The sequence below is a fragment of the Bombina bombina genome, chromosome 1 (assembly GCF_027579735.1).
Source record: "Bombina bombina isolate aBomBom1 chromosome 1, aBomBom1.pri, whole genome shotgun sequence".
Classification (NCBI taxonomy): Eukaryota; Metazoa; Chordata; class Amphibia; order Anura; family Bombinatoridae; genus Bombina; species Bombina bombina.
In genome coordinates, this window is record NC_069499.1 from 1,295,012,380 (window position 1) to 1,295,031,591 (window position 19,212).

General features: G+C 38.3%; 1 protein-coding gene across 1 annotated transcript in view; it reads left to right on the forward strand.

The window, feature by feature from the left end:
• Nucleotides 1-756: 756 nt before the first annotated feature.
• LOC128664432 (neural-cadherin-like) overlaps nt 757-19,212 on the forward strand; it is a 183,018-nt gene continuing 164,562 nt past the window's right edge. The window contains exon 1 of the mRNA XM_053719265.1: nt 757-820. Within this exon, the coding sequence (XP_053575240.1) occupies nt 757-820 (64 nt within the window). The remainder of the gene's footprint in view (nt 821-19,212) is intronic.

A 19,212-nucleotide genomic window follows, 5' to 3' on the forward strand; every position in this document is an offset into this window, starting at 1 on the left:
ACCTCCGGCCTCCCACATCACCGCCACTAAATAAACCTATTAACCCCTAAACCTCCGGCCTCCCACATCACCGCCACTAAATAAATCTATTAACCCCTAAACCTCCGGCCTCCCGCATCGCCGCCACTAAATAAACCTATTAACCCCTAAACTGCCGGCCCCCCACATCGCAAAACACTAAATTAAACTATTAAAACCCCTAAACCTAACACCCCCCCTATCTTTAAATTAAAATTACAATATAACTATGTTTAAATAAATAAAAACTTTTAGGGACAGTAAACACTCCATATAAATGTACCTTATTCAATAGTTGTGAACCTGCTGAGTAGTCTGCAACATTTTAATATACCTCTTCACATCATATTGTGTCTCATAGTCAATTCAAACAGTGCATCCAGACCGTTAAAAATGGCCCCCAAACTCAGCCCCTAAGGATACTACTTCCTAACCTTTATTCCACATGCCCCTCAAGTAAGCGACTCGTAAATCAGTTATTTCCGTTCATGAACTGTAGCGCTTGCGTCATCAGATCGGATCACATGTCACCTGCCGAATTTGCGCATTCGCGATGTCTGGGGGAATCCGGAACCATCTGATAACTACTTTTCTGTGATTTGCATTTATAGCCATAGTAGAAAAGTACACAGGGTATCGATCTATTCTTCACATCCAGTAATGAAGCTAGGAAAAATAATTGTGGTGCACATGCGCATCGCCGTGCCAGTAACGTTAATATGTCATCTTCACTCCGTGATGACACATTTGCATCGTGAACAAGCAGAGGTATTGAAAAAAAATTTGAACGTGGATGAAGAAGGTAGAGGGAGAAGGAGTTTGGGGGCATTTTGGACACCAATATTTAGATGATAATGATAAGGATATTTAGGTGTGATGATGTTCTTCACTATGTGGATAATGGTTAATTGGTTATGTATTTTGTGAATAAATAGAGATATTAGTGGTGTTTTCTGTTCCTTTAACAAATCAGCCAATAGGATGAGAGCTTCTGAAATCCTATTGGCTGTTCAAAACAGTCAATAGGATGAGAGTTACTGAAATCCTATTGGCTGTTTAAATCAGGGGTTAATAATTTTATTTAGTGGCACAATGTGGGAGGTTGGAAGTTTAGGGGTTAATAGGTTTATTTAGTGGTGGCGATGTGGGAGTCCGTAGGTTTAGGGGTTAATAGGTTTATTTAGTGGCGGCAATGTGGGAGGCCAGAGGTTTAGGGGTTATAACTTAATTATAGTGTTGGCGATGTTGGGGAGCAGCGGTTTCGGGGTTAATATATTTAAATAGTTTTGGCGATGTGGGTGGGCGGCAGATTAGGGGTTAGTAGGTTTATTTAATAATCGTGATGTGGGAGGGTGGCGGTTTAGGGATTAATAGGTAGTTTATGGGTGTTAGTGTACTTTGTAACAGTTTAGTTATGAGTTTTGTGAAACATTTTTGTTTTGCAAAATCCATAACTACTGGTCTCAGATGGCGGTATGGATCGTTTCGGTATAGGCTGTAACGCAAGCAATTTAGCCAGAACGCACAACCTGTAAAACTAGCGCTATGAAAATCCTTTTTTTTTAGTGGGGAATGGACGTTGCATTACAGGCTAAAATGCTTGTTATAGCTATACTGACACGACTCATAATATGCGTTCCTGGCCATTATGCTGGAATGGCCATTTTTTCAATACTATTTTCCAATTTACTTCTACTATCTAGTTTGCTTCATCATCTTTTGTTGCACGACTAGGAAATAGCTGAAAGCCAATGACAAGAGGAATATATGTGCAGCCACCAATCAGCTGCTTCTGAGCCTACCTAGGTATAATTTTCCACAAAGGATACAAAGAGAACAAAACAAATTAAAAATAAATTGGAAAGGTATTTAAAATTGCATGCTCTATCTGAAACATGAAAGAAAAAAATTGGGCTTCATGTCCCTTTAATGGTTCAGATAGAGCATGCAGTTTTAACAGTTTTTTCAGTTAACGTCTATCATCAAATATACTTTTCTTTCAATGTCCTTTGTTGAAACCTTAGAAGCAGCAATGGGCTACTGAGTTAGCTGGTGATTGGTGGACTGGCTACAAACATATGCCTCTTGTCATTGGCTAAGCTACCTTCTAGAAGTGCATTACTCCTCTGAAGCTGACTGCAGTGATATGTTAAACAACTTTATATGGGTTAATCACATATACTATTTCTTTATTGCTTTCATCATATTGCACATTAGAACAGTTTAATTTATGTCCATCAGCCACCAGCTACATATATGGTTCTGTTTGGGCACTCTATGGAGCTGTAGAAAAACAGCTCCAAATGCTATAAACTTCTTTTATTTTATATGCTGCAACATACCTAAATGGTTTCAACCTTATATCTGTCCAGTTTTTGCCTATATACTAATAATTCTCTTGCTCTCCCTTTCCTGCCAATTTCCTGGACCCTCGGTATTTACCCTAAGTAACCGGATCTTTACTACCCTCCCTACTCTTGTGCCACTTCTACCCCACACCTTAGGCTCACTGGGCCCCAGGGCAAAGTCTGCCAGCTCCTGCTATGTAATTTACACAGAGGTTCTAAAAAAGTTGTGGGTCTGTTTAAATAAAATTATGGGACCAATGCAATTACCGTCCTTTATACACTTCAGCCGCCCCCGTCCGCGTAATTTCCACTGTCTTCTATTCACTTTGCTTGTCAGCCAGACCCAGATCTCAGTGCTGCACTGCCGCCATCCCGAGCGCAGGGCCGTTTCTACTTATGGCCTGTGTGCTTTGCCCACCCTCCTACCTCTTCCCTTCAGAAGTCACGAGGCGCCAGGCATCCAACTCCCGATTTCCCACTCAGGTATGTGTGCGCACTACTCAAGCAGTTACTGCCACATTGGCAATATTATTCCCACTCTCTGCGCCCCCTGCTGAGGGCACCCTATTTGGCCTTATACAAAGGCCGGCCCTGGCCCTCAGCCTGCCTGCAGCCTCCGCCTTCTTATTTATGCAAGGAGCTGATTGATTTGAGGATTTTACAATCTCACTTCTATACATGACCTCTTTATCTCCCACTCCCTCATCCTTCTGGCCCTAACAGAAACCTGTCTCTCTCCACTAGACACAGCATCCACTACATGAGGGTCTCCACTTCAGCCACACTCCTAGGTCTGGTAACAGACAAGGAGGTGGTGTAGGTATTTTACTTTCATCTTGTTACACCTTTCAACAAATAAATCCCATCTCTTCCCTTACGTTTTCCTCATTCGAAACCCACATGATTTGCTTATTCTCTCCCCTCTCTATATGTGTTGCAGTCATATACCAACCATCTGGCTCCTCCACTCAATTTATTGATCACTTGGCTGCCTGGCTACCTTATTTCCTTTCCTCAGACACCCCTACCCTCATTCCTGGCGACTCCAATATCCCTCTTGACAATCCAACTGCCTCCTCTTCAAAATAACTTCCGCAACTCACTTCCTCTTTTAGTTTGTCAAAATGGACTGACTCTCCCACTCGCAAATATGGTCACTCCCTTGACCTGATCTTTAGCTATCAATGCACTATTTCAAACTTCACAAACTCCCCTTTTCCTCTTTCTGACCACCATCTCCTCACTTACAACATATCATCCCTCCCTACAACTCTCCCTCTTTCTACTCCCTATACCAAACTTCACAGAAGCATTATGTTATTAGATCAGCAACAGCTTGCTAATTCCCTTGAACCTCTCCTCTGATCCATCTCCTCCTTTTTCTGCCCTGAACAATCTATCTGCCACTATATTCCACCCTTACATCCGTCCTTGACAATCTGGCCCCTCTTACCATAGCTCGGAAATCACACACTCATCCTCAGTCCTGGCATACTCCTCTGACACAGTACCTATGCAGATGTTCCCATAATGCTGAGCGGCACTGGAGAAAATCTCGGAGTTCAGCTGATTTTCTTCATTACAAATTAATCTTGAACTCCTACTATTCTGCCCTTAATCTCTATAAGCAACATTACTTCTCTACTCTTATCTCTACTCTTTCTTCAAACCCAAAACATCTGTTCTCCCCTTTCAATATTCTTCACCACCCACCCCCACCTCCTACTACAACTTCTCTGTCATCTCAAGACTTTGCCAGCCACTTCAATAACAAAATCGACTCCATCAGAAATTAAATCAGCTTTCAACATACTTCCATTCTCTCACCCCCTCAAATGCTCGCAATCAACCACAATCCACATAGCCATAAACTTAGCTCTTTCTCCCTTGTTACTGAGGAAGAAGTATCTGCACTTATACTGCGCTCTCGCCTCACTACCTGTCCCCTTGACCCTATCCCCTCACAGCTACACCGGTATATTTCCCTCATCTCTGAAACATGCACCGGTCACACCTATCCTCCAAAAATCTTCTCTTGATCCAACCTCCCCATCCAACTACCACCCTATTCCCTACTCCCTCTTGCTAGTATATGCACGCCTATCCCATTTCCTTACATTAAACTCCCTCCTTGACCCATTGCAATCTGGATTTTGTCCCCATCACTCCACAGAGACAGTAATCGTTAAGGTTACCAATGATCTACTTACAGAAAAATCCAAAGGCCACTTCTCTCTGCTTATCCTCCTTGATCTGTCTGCAGCCTTTGATACCGTTGACAACCCTCTTTTGCTCCAAACCCTCCAATCCTTCGACATTTGTGACACAGCCCTCTCGTTGTTCTCTTCCTACCTGTCAAACTGTACCTTTAGTGTAGCCTTCTCTGGGGTCTCCTCTACCCTGTCACCATTTTCTGTCAGGGTACTGCAAGGCTCTGTCCCCGGTCCCCTTCTCTTCTCAATCTACATGTCATCCTTAGGTTCCCTAAAAAAGTCCCACGGGTTCCAATATCATTAGTATGCCGACAACTCCCAAATCTACTTCTCTGCACCAGACCTATCTCCTTCCTTGCTAACCCCTCTTCCTGGATGTCCTCTCACTACCTCAAGCTAAATCTCTCCAAAACTGAGCTCCTTATTTTCCCCCCTTCTTCCAAAATCTCCACCCCCAATCTCTCTATAACTGTCGAGAACTCCATCATTACCCCTACCCCGCATGCTCGATGTCTTGGGGTCACATTTGACTCAGATATTTCTTTCACTCCTCACATACAGTCCTTGGCTAAATCCTGCCACTTCCACCTTAAAAACATCTCTAAAATTAGACATTTCCTTACACAAGACACAACTAAGATTTTAATCCACTCTCTCATCCTTTCCCACCTCGATTACTGCAACTCTGTCCTCTCTGGTCTCCCCAGCTGCCACCTAGCTTCTTTACAATCCATAATGAATGCCTCTGCCAAGCTCATCTCCCTTACACGTCGCTCTTCATCTGCTGCACCTCTCTGCCAATCCCTTTACTGGCTTCCTCTTGCCTGTAGGATTAAACACAACATTCTCACTCTGACATACAAAGCCCTTACCTGCGCTGCTCCCCCTAAATCTCAGACCTTGTCTGCAGATACTCTCCCTCCCGTCCCCTTTGCTCTGCTCAATACCTCCTCACACTCCTGTTTACAGGTCTTCTCCAGACTGACTCCCGTCTTGTGGAACTCTCTGCCTCACTCCACAAGACTCTCTCCTAGCTTTGAAAGCTTCAAGCGCTCCCTAAAGACTCTACTGTTCAGGGGTGCATACAACCTACACTAACCTTTCTTTATACCAGTTCCTCTCCTCCATTGCTATCCCCTTGAACCCCCTTAGCATGTAAGCCTAAGTGTCCAGTTGTTTGTAGATCACCATCTTAAGAGCTGACTACAACAGTGCGACTCTTGGCAGGGACCTCTACCAGTTTGATCCCTATAAATGTTTTGTTGTACTCCGCCTATGTTTATAGCTCTTCGGAATCGTTTGGCGCGCTACAAATAACCGATAATAATAATAATTATAATATAATCCTCCAATCAATCAGCTCCTTGCATACTACACATCCATCTCCTGAGTTCCCGGGCTTTGGAAATAAAAATTTTAAAATAATGACAAAGATTTTTTTTTTTTAAATGCCCCTAAGTGTGGGGCCCTAGGCGGGCATACCGGCAGCCCCCCCTAAGGCCGACCCTGCCTCTGTAATACTTTTTGTCCTATCTTAGTCTAATAAAAAAGTATTATTGCTCAATGCAATACTCTTGTTATTTTGGTATCTAAATCAATAGACTAGCACGGCTACTCCAATCAATGTGCATATATATATATATATATATATATATATATATATTATATACAGTAATGTAGTAAAGTGCTAAATATAATCACAAATAAAACAAAAACGAATAAATAAATGTGATATGAAGGAATATCTCAAATGTACTTATATATAGAAGTGAAGATTATCATTGGCTCTTATTTATTATTTGCTCTCCCACATTTTCTGTTAGTAGTTTAAGGAATAATGGTATAAATGTTATGTCAAATATAAATAACATAAAATTGGTATTGTATAAAATCTAGTAAGCGTAATGATTAAAAGGCCTTCCTGATCTACGTGGCAGGAACTGGCAATGCATTCAGTACCATTTTGCATAGGCTACTAGCTCATTTTAAGCAATTTGACAGATTAAACAAGGATGAATTGAAGAATTCTGCTCAGCAAGTTAAATGCAAGATATTTACACTCATTTTTCATGCACACATTTTTAGAATGTATAAAAAAGCTCATTTAAATCTGTGATATAAAATTGGAGTACTCAGTGTACCTTTAGCTTTAAGCTTTCTGGGCTTTAAAGAGAACAAATTTAAGATAAACAGAACAATGCCCGTGAGGCACCTTCATAGTCCAACACCATAATAAAATCGTAACTTTGCTGCAATCCAAGCCTTGTATGCTTTGCTTGCTTTGATATAACTTGCTGTTGTGAACAATAATAATTGCCTAGGGTTTAGTCACAAATCATTCAGCATGCTTAGGAACTGTATAGCCTGTTATTAAAGACACGGACACTGGGCTTTCTTGTTAAATCCATCTGTGCCAACAGCCCACTCTGCAATCCACAGTCTGCTATTCTCTATTGAAAGAATTCTCTTTCTGTATGTCAAATTAAATGTATTCACTACTGCTGATAGAAAGATAGGACAAAGTAAAAAATAGATCTCATTTAATGGCATCTGACTCCTTGTACTATATTTGTTTTCCTTTACTTATTATTGCTCTGGATATACAGTTAATTATTTTATAATTTATTAAAGAAGTGTGTGTGTATGTGTGTGTATGGTGTTTGTGTATGTGTGTGTATGTGTGTGCATATATGTGTGTGTGTTAATGTGTGTGTGTTAATGTGTGTGCGTATATGTGTGTGTTTGTATGTGTGTGTGTGTGTTTGTGTGTGTATATGTGTGTGTTTGTATGTGTGCGTGTGTGTGTGTGTGTGTGTGTGTGTGTGTGTGTATGTGTGTGTTTATGTGTGTGTGTATATGTGTGAGTGTGTGTGTGTATATATGTGTATATGTGTATGTGTGTGTTTGTGTATGTGTGTGTGTATGTCTGTGCGTATGTTTGTGTGTGTGTGTATGTGTGATGTAACCAGTGACGCAATCAAGAACAGCTGCCAAGAGAGCTGAGATTGAAGGGTTTTAATTACTTCCCCCCCTTCCAGCTCCCTTGCAGTTACTTGGTTTAGCCCCTTTGTGATGTCACCACGTGTGTCGCCGAAAAATAGCATTTTAAGGGCAAAACCCCTGCATGATGAAAAGGGCTCGTCCTGTGTCTACAGGCTGCGATGTGCATGACAAGCTTTGTTCAGCATGCACATCATTGTTAATTTCCTGATTTCATAATCCAAAAACCAAATGCTCAAGATAATAGACAAAATGGCTGTTTGGGGGAGGTTAGCAATTACGTCACTGCTTGAGTCTGATCAAACCGTTTGTGTATAGTGATGCTAAGAGGTGATGTGTGCAATTAACCTGCACCTAAACTATAGAGATATGTATGTATCTCTTTCTAAGGGGTTTAAACTGGGCCATTATCAATATAGTGGACATATGTGTTTGTTGGGTTTTTAATTTAACTATTTGTATTAGTGTAAAAGTGCTTATTAATAATTTGTTTACTGTAATTGATTGAGCAGGCAGCATTTGTATGTGTTTGCTGGTTTTACTCCCTAATGTCATCCAATATTGTGGTGGGTAATATGCCCATGTGCAAAACCAATGTTCCATTGTCAAACTTTTTGGGGGTACTGGGTAATAATTTTTAAAGTGTTGTCGTTTGATTATTAAGTCATTTTAGCTGTGCAATTTGATGAAACATTGCCTTGTAAATGTATGGTTAAAGGGACATTAAACACTAAATACATGCTAGATAGAATGATGCATTCAAAGAAAAGATTAGTCCATGACTAACATGTAGATGTATTTTTTAAAGTTTCATTAGTTGTTTAAAAAGTGACAAAAGAAGTGTAGAGTTTTGGTGTCTATAAAACACTGGGAGCTGCCATGTTGTAACTTGTGTTACCTTCTCTGCTGTGGCCAATTAGAGACAGTTATAAATAGGTCACTAGAGTGTGCAGCCAATGGTTGTGCTGGATTTTACAGTGTGCTGCACTTCCATTTCTAACAGGAACTGAAAAGCTCACAATTTCAGAATGGATTTACAGGCAAAGAGGACAAAATAAATAATGAAAGTATATTGCAGAGTTGTTTTATATATACAATTTATCATTTTATATTACCATCTCCAAGTGTTTAATGTCCCTTTAAGTGATGATAATTTAGATTGGGATCTGTTCAAAATTAAACATTGATAATTCAGGTAGAGCATGACATTTTAAGAGACTTTCTAGTTTACTTCCACTATCAAATTGTGCCCAGTGTTTTATATGTCCACTTTCTCAGGCACCAGCACCTACTGAGCATGTGCAAGTCATCACATTATATACACATATAAGAGTCTGTGATTAGCTTAAAGTGAAAGTCAACCCTAGCGTTTGTGAAATGCTAGGAATGACTATTGAAACAAATAAAGGGGACTTTATGCAGAAAGCTCCTTTATTTGTTTCAAGTGATTTCCTCTCTGAGCTGCTAAGGCACCCCCACGTCAGATCGCTGTCTCTCTAAGAGGTGACGTTTCCACATAGCCAATAGCCATGTGGTAAATCTATCTCCCAAGCGATTTACCGCCAATAGGATGTAAGCAGCTCTCATCCTACTGCTGATTTGTATTTTTCAACCAATAGGAATGCAAGGGTACCCCAATATAAAAGGAGTACCTTGCATTCAATCTTCAGTGTGCAGCGGATGATTGCATAAAGAGGACCTCCATGTTGCTGATGACCGCCGCTGACCACTCCACGACTCTGACAACCGCTCCTCACCTCTGGCAATAAGATAGAAGGTGAGCCTGTGATGGATGAAGATGGAGCCGCCTGGATGAAGACCTTTTGTCGCCGGTAAGAAGATGAATTGCCGGACTTCATCAATGGGGAGTACCTATTTTGTGGTTATTGTTAGTTTTGTTTTGTTTTTTGGGGTGTTATTTTTTTTTTAGATTAGGCTTTTTTTATTTGTATGGGCTGCAAAAAAGCTGAATGCCTTTTAAGGGCAATGTCCATATAAATGTCCTTTTAGGGGCAATGGGCAGATTAGAGGTTTTTAAGTTTTTTATTTTGGGAGGTTGGGTGGGTGGGGGTTGTAATGTTAGGGGGTACTTTGTAATTTTTTCAAGGAAAAGGAGCTTTTAAACTTAGGGCAATGCCTTACAAAAAGGCCCTTGTAAGGGCTTTTGTTAGTTTATTGTTAGATTAGTTTTTTTTATTTTGGGGTGTTTTTTAAGGGGGGTATTAGATTAGGAATCACTTTTTTCATTTTGGATAATTTTGTTTGTTATTTTTTGTAATTTTAGCTTTTTTATTTTTTGTAGTTTTAGGGTTTGTATTTTGTGTACTGTTAGGTTTTTATTATTTTGAGTAAGGTTAGGTTGTTTTTTTTTTTGCAATCTTAGTTTTATTTTAGTATTTTTTTTGTTATTGTTAATTATTTTTTTAATGTAGTTAGTATTTTTTTATTTTAAGTGTATTTTAATTGGGGTTAAGTTAGGGTTTGTTAGGTTAGGGGGCTTAGTTATAAGGCTAATTCTTTGCATTGTGGGGGGTTGGCGGTTTATTAGTTGTTTGCGTTGTGGGGGTTGGCGGTTTAGGGGTTAATAGGTTTATTAGATACTTTGCGTTGTTGGGATGGCGGTTTAGAGGTAAATAAGTTTATATATTAGTTTGCAATGCGGGGGGTTGGTGGTTTAGGGGTTAATTAGATACTTTGCTTTGTTGGGGGAATGGCGGTTTAGAGGTAAATAGGTTTATATATTAGTTTGCATTGTGGGGGGTTGGCGGTTTAGGGGTTAATTAGATACTTTGCTTTGTTGGGGGGTTGACGGTTTAGAGGTTAATATGTTTATTAGGTAGTTTGCGATGTGGAGATTAATACTTTTATTAGTGATTGCGATGTGTGGGGATGGCGGATTAGAGGTTTATATTGTGCATGCGTTAGGTGTTTGATAAGGCTTTCAGTGAGTTTTGGTACTTTTATAGTCAGTGCAAGGCTTGCTGCGCCTGCCTATGTGTGGCGGGTGAAAATGGAGTAGAATTTCTCAATTCTGTGCGTGTAAGTCCTTGCGCTGAATATTTGATACCGACTGGTGACGTCGGTTCTATGTTAGTTTATGGGAGTAAAAGCTGCGGGCGACGGGTAAAACATACACATGTAACTTGTATACTGCTCCGTATATGTGATCGCTCGATTCCACTAAAAATTGGCGACGACCTACGAGTGGAGCGGTAATTTGCCCCGCTAGAAGTCTGCTTTTTTTGTGCGTTGGATATTACAAGTTGAAAGGAAAAGGAGCTTTTAAACTTAGGGCAATGCCTTACAAAATACCCTTGTAAGGGCTTTTGTTAGTTTATTGTTAGATAAGTTTTTTTTATTTTGGGGTGTTTTTTAAGGGGGGTATTAGATTAGGAATCACTTTTTTCATTTTGGATAATTTTGTTTGTTATTTTTTGTAATTTTAGCTTTTTTATTTTTTGTAGTTTTAGGGTTTGTATTTTGTGTACTGTTAGGTTTTTATTATTTTGAGTAAGGTTAGGTTGTTTTTTTTTTTGCAATGTTAGTTTTATTTTAGTATTTTTTTTGTTATTGTTAATTATTTTTTTTGTAGTTAGTATTTTTTTATTTTAAGTGTATTTTAATTGGGGTTAAGTTAGGGTTTGTTAGGTTAGGGGGCTTAGTTATAAGGCTAATTCTTTGCATTGTGGGGGGTTGGCGGTTTATTAGTTGTTTGCGTTGTGGGGGTATGCGGTTTAGGGGTTAATAGGTTTATTAGATACTTTGCGTTGTTGGGATGGCGGTTTAGAGGTAAATAGGTTTATATATTAGTTTGCATTGCGGGGGGTTGGTGGTTTAGGGGTTAATTAGATACTTTGCTTTGTTGGGGGAATGGCGGTTTAGAGGTAAATAGGTTTATATATTAGTTTGCATTGTGGGGGGTTGGCGGTTTAGGGGTTAATTAGATACTTTGCTTTGTTGGGGGGTTGACGGTTTAGAGGTTAATATGTTTATTAGGTAGTTTGCGATGTGGAGATTAATACTTTTATTAGTGATTGCGATGTGTGGGGATGGCGGATTAGGGGTTTATATTGCGCATGCGTTAGGTGTTTGATAAGGCTTTCAGTGAGTTTTGGTACTTTTATAGTCAGTGCAAGGCTTGCTGCGCCTGCCTATGTGTGGCGGGTGAAAATGGAGTAGAATTTCTCAATTCTGTGCGTGTAAGTCCTTGCGCTGAATATTTGATACCGACTGGTGACGTCGGTTCTATGTTAGTTTATGGGAGTAAAAGCTGCGGGCGACGGGTAAAACATACACATGTAACTTGTATACTGCTCCGTATATGTGATCGCTCGATTCCACTAAAAATTGGCGACGACCTACGAGTGGAGCGGTAATTTGCCCCGCTAGAAGTCTGCTTTTTTTGTGCGTTGGATATTACAAGTTGAAAGTAAAAAGTTTTTGCCTGTGCACTAATCCGACTTGTGTCTATTCCCCCATAAATTTCAATGGAGCTGAAAATATGAGAAAAAAACACCCTTACTCGCATGCAAACCCTATCACATTTTCTCAAATAAGCTAACACAACATGAAAATATGAATATTTCACATTCCAATGTCCTTTACATAGAAGAATATGTTCTATTAATTCATAAATACATATATATATATATATATATATATATATATATATATATATATATATATATATATATAATGGTATTTTGGTAAAATATATACTGTATCTATACCTATATATAAAGGTGATTATATATAGGTATTGATAGATACAGATATATATGTAAAGAACATTGGAATGTGAAATATTTTCAGTAAATACATAGTTAAACACTTTACCAAAAATGAATATTGCATAAATATCATTTTACAGGTTTTCATCTATTTGACTGCAAAGGGCTTCATTTCCCTTATATAAACAGTATGGAGCCTATTTATTATTGTGCAAGCGGACATGATACGATATTGCGGATCATGTCCGCAGCACATCGATAAATGCAGACAGCATACGCTCTCAGGAATTTATCATTGCACCAGCAGTTCTGGTGAACCGCTGGTGTAATACCGCCCCCTGCAGATTTGTGGCCAGATCGGGTTGATTTGTTTCCACCGCCTCAGAGCAGGTGGACAAGTTATGGAGCAGCGGCCTTTAGACCGCTGCTTCATGGCTCGCCGGAAACATGGGGCATCAAGCTCCATACGGAGCTTGATAAATATGCCCCTATATATCTATATATGTGTATATATGTCTGTAAATACATAAAAACACATAACTACCATAGAACTACTTAAATACATATGTACACACATATATGAACATATATACATTAACTGCCTGTGACTCTGGGGACAGCACAGCTTCCTGTGAGTGCTGGTGAGCACCCAGGGCTGAGCATGTTGCAGGGTCATGGGATGTGTACCCGGTCCGGTATGAGATTGCAGTCCCCTTCCGTGTTTTGTTAGATTAGTTTTTTTTATTTTGGGGTGTTTTTTAAGGGGGGTATTAGATTAGGAATCACTTTTTTCATTTTGGATAATTTTGTTTGTTATTTTTTGTAATTTTAGCTTTTTTATTTTTTGTAGTTTTAGGGGTTTGTATTTTGTGTACTGTTAGGTTTTTATTATTTTGAGTAAGGTTAGGTTGTTTTTTTTTTTGCAATCTTAGTTTTATTTTAGTATTTTTTTTGTTATTGTTAATTATTTTTTTAATGTAGTTAGTATTTTTTTATTTTAAGTGTATTTTAATTGGGGTTAAGTTAGGGTTTGTTAGGTTAGGGGGCTTAGTTATAAGGCTAATTCTTTGCATTGTGGGGGGTTGGCGGTTTATTAGTTGTTTGCGTTGTGGGGGTTGGCGGTTTAGGGGTTAATAGGTTTATTAGATACTTTGCGTTGTTGGGATGGCGGTTTAGAGGTAAATAAGTTTATATATTAGTTTGCAATGCGGGGGGTTGGTGGTTTAGGGGTTAATTAGATACTTTGCTTTGTTGGGGGAATGGCGGTTTAGAGGTAAATAGGTTTATATATTAGTTTGCATTGTGGGGGGTTGGCGGTTTAGGGGTTAATTAGATACTTTGCTTTGTTGGGGGGTTGACGGTTTAGAGGTTAATATGTTTATTAGGTAGTTTGCGATGTGGAGATTAATACTTTTATTAGTGATTGCGATGTGTGGGGATGGCGGATTAGAGGTTTATATTGTGCATGCGTTAGGTGTTTGATAAGGCTTTCAGTGAGTTTTGGTACTTTTATAGTCAGTGCAAGGCTTGCTGCGCCTGCCTATGTGTGGCGGGTGAAAATGGAGTAGAATTTCTCAATTCTGTGCGTGTAAGTCCTTGCGCTGAATATTTGATACCGACTGGTGACGTCGGTTCTATGTTAGTTTATGGGAGTAAAAGCTGCGGGCGACGGGTAAAACATACACATGTAACTTGTATACTGCTCCGTATATGTGATCGCTCGATTCCACTAAAAATTGGCGACGACCTACGAGTGGAGCGGTAATTTGCCCCGCTAGAAGTCTGCTTTTTTTGTGCGTTGGATATTACAAGTTGAAAGGAAAAGGAGCTTTTAAACTTAGGGCAATGCCTTACAAAATACCCTTGTAAGGGCTTTTGTTAGTTTATTGTTAGATAAGTTTTTTTTATTTTGGGGTGTTTTTTAAGGGGGGTATTAGATTAGGAATCACTTTTTTCATTTTGGATAATTTTGTTTGTTATTTTTTGTAATTTTAGCTTTTTTATTTTTTGTAGTTTTAGGGTTTGTATTTTGTGTACTGTTAGGTTTTTATTATTTTGAGTAAGGTTAGGTTGTTTTTTTTTTTGCAATGTTAGTTTTATTTTAGTATTTTTTTTGTTATTGTTAATTATTTTTTTTGTAGTTAGTATTTTTTTATTTTAAGTGTATTTTAATTGGGGTTAAGTTAGGGTTTGTTAGGTTAGGGGGCTTAGTTATAAGGCTAATTCTTTGCATTGTGGGGGGTTGGCGGTTTATTAGTTGTTTGCGTTGTGGGGGTATGCGGTTTAGGGGTTAATAGGTTTATTAGATACTTTGCGTTGTTGGGATGGCGGTTTAGAGGTAAATAGGTTTATATATTAGTTTGCATTGCGGGGGGTTGGTGGTTTAGGGGTTAATTAGATACTTTGCTTTGTTGGGGGAATGGCGGTTTAGAGGTAAATAGGTTTATATATTAGTTTGCATTGTGGGGGGTTGGCGGTTTAGGGGTTAATTAGATACTTTGCTTTGTTGGGGGGTTGACGGTTTAGAGGTTAATATGTTTATTAGGTAGTTTGCGATGTGGAGATTAATACTTTTATTAGTGATTGCGATGTGTGGGGATGGCGGATTAGGGGTTTATATTGCGCATGCGTTAGGTGTTTGATAAGGCTTTCAGTGAGTTTTGGTACTTTTATAGTCAGTGCAAGGCTTGCTGCGCCTGCCTATGTGTGGCGGGTGAAAATGGAGTAGAATTTCTCAATTCTGTGCGTGTAAGTCCTTGCGCTGAATATTTGATACCGACTGGTGACGTCGGTTCTATGTTAGTTTATGGGAGTAAAAGCTGCGGGCGACGGGTAAAACATACACATGTAACTTGTATACTGCTCCGTATATGTGATCGCTCGATTCCACTAAAAATTGGCGACGACCTACGAGTGGAGCGGTAATTTGCCCCGCTAGAAGTCTGCTTTTTTTGTGCGTTGGATATTACAAGTTGAAAGTAAAAAGTTTTTGCCTGTGCACTAATCCGACTTGTGTCTATTCCCCCATAAATTTCAATGGAGCTGAAAATATGAGAAAAAAACACCCTTACTCGCATGCAAACCCTATCACATTTTCTCAAATAAGCTAACACAACATGAAAATATGAATATTTCACATTCCAATGTCCTTTACATAGAAGAATATGTTCTATTAATTCATAAATACATATATATATATATATATATATATATATATATATATATATATATATATATATATATATAATGGTATTTTGGTAAAATATATACTGTATCTATACCTATATATAAAGGTGATTATATATAGGTATTGATAGATACAGATATATATGTAAAGAACATTGGAATGTGAAATATTTTCAGTAAATACATAGTTAAACACTTTACCAAAAATGAATATTGCATAAATATCATTTTACAGGTTTTCATCTATTTGACTGCAAAGGGCTTCATTTCCCTTATATAAACAGTATGGAGCCTATTTATTATTGTGCAAGCGGACATGATACGATATTGCGGATCATGTCCGCAGCACATCGATAAATGCAGACAGCATACGCTCTCAGGAATTTATCATTGCACCAGCAGTTCTGGTGAACCGCTGGTGTAATACCGCCCCCTGCAGATTTGTGGCCAGATCGGGTTGATTTGTTTCCACCGCCTCAGAGCAGGTGGACAAGTTATGGAGCAGCGGCCTTTAGACCGCTGCTTCATGGCTCGCCGGAAACATGGGGCATCAAGCTCCATACGGAGCTTGATAAATATGCCCCTATATATCTATATATGTGTATATATGTCTGTAAATACATAAAAACACATAACTACCATAGAACTACTTAAATACATATGTACACACATATATGAACATATATACATTAACTGCCTGTGACTCTGGGGACAGCACAGCTTCCTGTGAGTGCTGGTGAGCACCCAGGGCTGAGCATGTTGCAGGGTCATGGGATGTGTACCCGGTCCGGTATGAGATTGCAGTCCCCTTCCGTGTTTTGTATATGTCTAGGGTGATTACATAAGCCTGTGCACCCTTCCCATGTTCCCAGTTTGTTTGGATTTGAGAGCTTGCATTGTGTGGCTGTTTTAGGGTCCCAGGTATTGGAAAGGACCTTGACGAGGTACCTGGGCTTGTCCCATTTGGCCAGTAACTAACCTTTCCATTTTTGCTTTTAAATCTTAGCTGAGAGCTTGTAAGTGAGTGCTAGACTTTCTCTGTGGGTTGTGTGTGTGTGTATATATATATATATATATATATATATATATATATATATATATACTATATATATATATATATATATATATATATATATATATATATATATATACATACATATGCAAATACATACATATGAATATTTAGACATGTTTAAGTATGATAATGTATCTCTATGTTAAAGCCCTTTGCAGTCCTTTTTTTTTAATACGTGAGACTTCATATCTTTGATCCCTTATAACTTTTTGTGCAATATTTTTTATTAATAATTTTTTATCAGTCAGTGTTATTATAATTTTAAATGTACTTTTAAATGTCATTTTGAAGTATTTTTTTTCCATTTTTTTGTCTCGTGTAACAGTTAACCAGAGCTCTGAAGAGGTATAGTTGGAATAATATCAACATTTTACACATACTGGGCACACTCCACTATTCATTTAATTCTAGATGAATTGAGTAAACTATCATTAGGAAATGGTTGACATTTTAAAATAAATCACATTACAACTTTGAAATGTATTTTTATTTACAATACTCAATACATGCGAAACAAAATGAATATTTGGAGCATAAAAGATGGGCAAATAGGTATAGTGTTTTTAGACAATAGAAGTAAATTGCATTAGCTATCTGAATTGTAAAAGTTTTATTTTGGCTTTAAAGTCCCTTTAAGAGAAAACAATACTTATGCATCAAAAACAAATATGTAAAATAACTCTCTTGTATGTTACAGTTATTATATGTAATTGTTGTTGCTGATTGCTCTGATGACGAATCAGTGCCGTGCATTTCTGTTTGTGCTGCTGTCTTAAATCTGTTTGGTTGATTGCTTATAATAGAGTTCTCCAACAAGCAGATGGAGATCCTTTGTAGCTTGATTAGGTGCTGACTTGTGTGGAAGAGAAATGCCTGTGTGATTTTTAAATAGATATTCCAGACAATACATATTATTTTATTAAACAATCACATTCACAACACCCAGGTAAGTGCAGCGTAAATGATTGTACAAGAAGGATGTTAAACAGGGGGTGCCGTATTTCATGTGGATTTGCATCTATGCTTGATTTTGAATAGGCTGTGTATTCTCTCATATGATCCCTTATCAGGGCAGTATATTGGTTTAAACTAACTATACCTGTGCCTAGGGCAGCAGAGTTTGTGGCAGTACACTTTGAGGGTTAGTTCTATTGGACAATGCCTTCCAAATTATATTCTCTCCAAATTTTAATTTATTATAAATTAATGTTCCCTAGTTGTCTTGTTTGGGCACCTATCCCCTTTACATTTCCCTGGCCTCCAGTTATGATAAATATATGAGGTAGATGTGAGCTTCAATTATAGGGGGTTGGTGGGAAAATTTGAGAACAGGGGATTGCCTAGGACAGCACAAAATCGAAATATACCACTGACCCAATGGGGCATATGTATGAAGGTCTGGCGGACCTGATCCGACACTGCGGATCAGGTCCACCAGACCTCGCTGAATATGGCGAGCAATACGCTCACCGTATTCAGCATTGCACCAGCAGCTCACAAGAGCTGCTGGGGCAACTCCGCCCCTGCAGGCTCGCCAGAAACACGGAGCATCAAGCTCCATACAGAGCTTGATACATATGCCCCTTTGTATCTACAGGGGATATAAAAAGTCGACACACTATTATGAAATATAAAGACATACATAACAACAATGTAAATGTCTGACTTTTTCCATCTGTAATCTTCTAACAAACAAAAATTGAGTGGAAAAAACCCAAATATGTAATTATTAGGAATATTTTAAATAAAAAACCTACAACACCCTGATTGCATAAGTTTTCATAATGGGGGCTTTAGCTGTGTTCAAAGTAAAACAATCAGATTATAAATTATCGGCTAGATTACAAGTTTTGTCTGTAAAAACTTGCGGAGCTAACGCTCCTTTTTTTTTCCAGCGCTCACTTTAAACAACGCTGGTATTACAAGTTTTCTGAATGGCTGCGTTAGCCTCAAAATTTAGCTCCACTTCTACCTGTAATATCAGCGTTGCTTACGTTAGCGGTAAGCTGGAAAAACATGCTCGTGCACGATTTCCCCATAGGATACAATGGGGCTGAGCTGGCTGAAAAAAAAAACTAACCCCTGCAAAAAAGCAGCGTTCAGCTCTTAACGCAGCCCCATTGTTTCCTATGGGGAAACACTTTCTAAGTCTACACCTAACACCCTAACATGAACCTCGAATCTAAACACCCCTAACCTTATACTTATTAACCCCTAATCTGCTGACCCCAACGTCGCCGCTACTATAATAAAGTTATTAACCCCTAAACCTAAGTCTAACCCTAACCCTAACACCCCCCTAAGTTAAATATAATTTAAATAAATCTAAATAAAATTACTATAATTAAATAAATGATTCCTATTTAAAAATAAATACTTACCTATAAAATAAACCATAAGATAGCTACAATATAACTTATAGTTACATTGTAGCTATTTTAGGATTTATATTTATTTTACAGGCAACTTTGTATTTATTTTAACTAGGTACAATAGCTATTAAATAGTTAATAACTATTTAATAGCTACCTAGTTAAAATAATTACAAAATTACCTGTAAAATAAATCCTAACCTAAGTTACAAATACACTTAACACTACACTATCAATAAATTAATTAAATAAATTAACTACAATTATCTA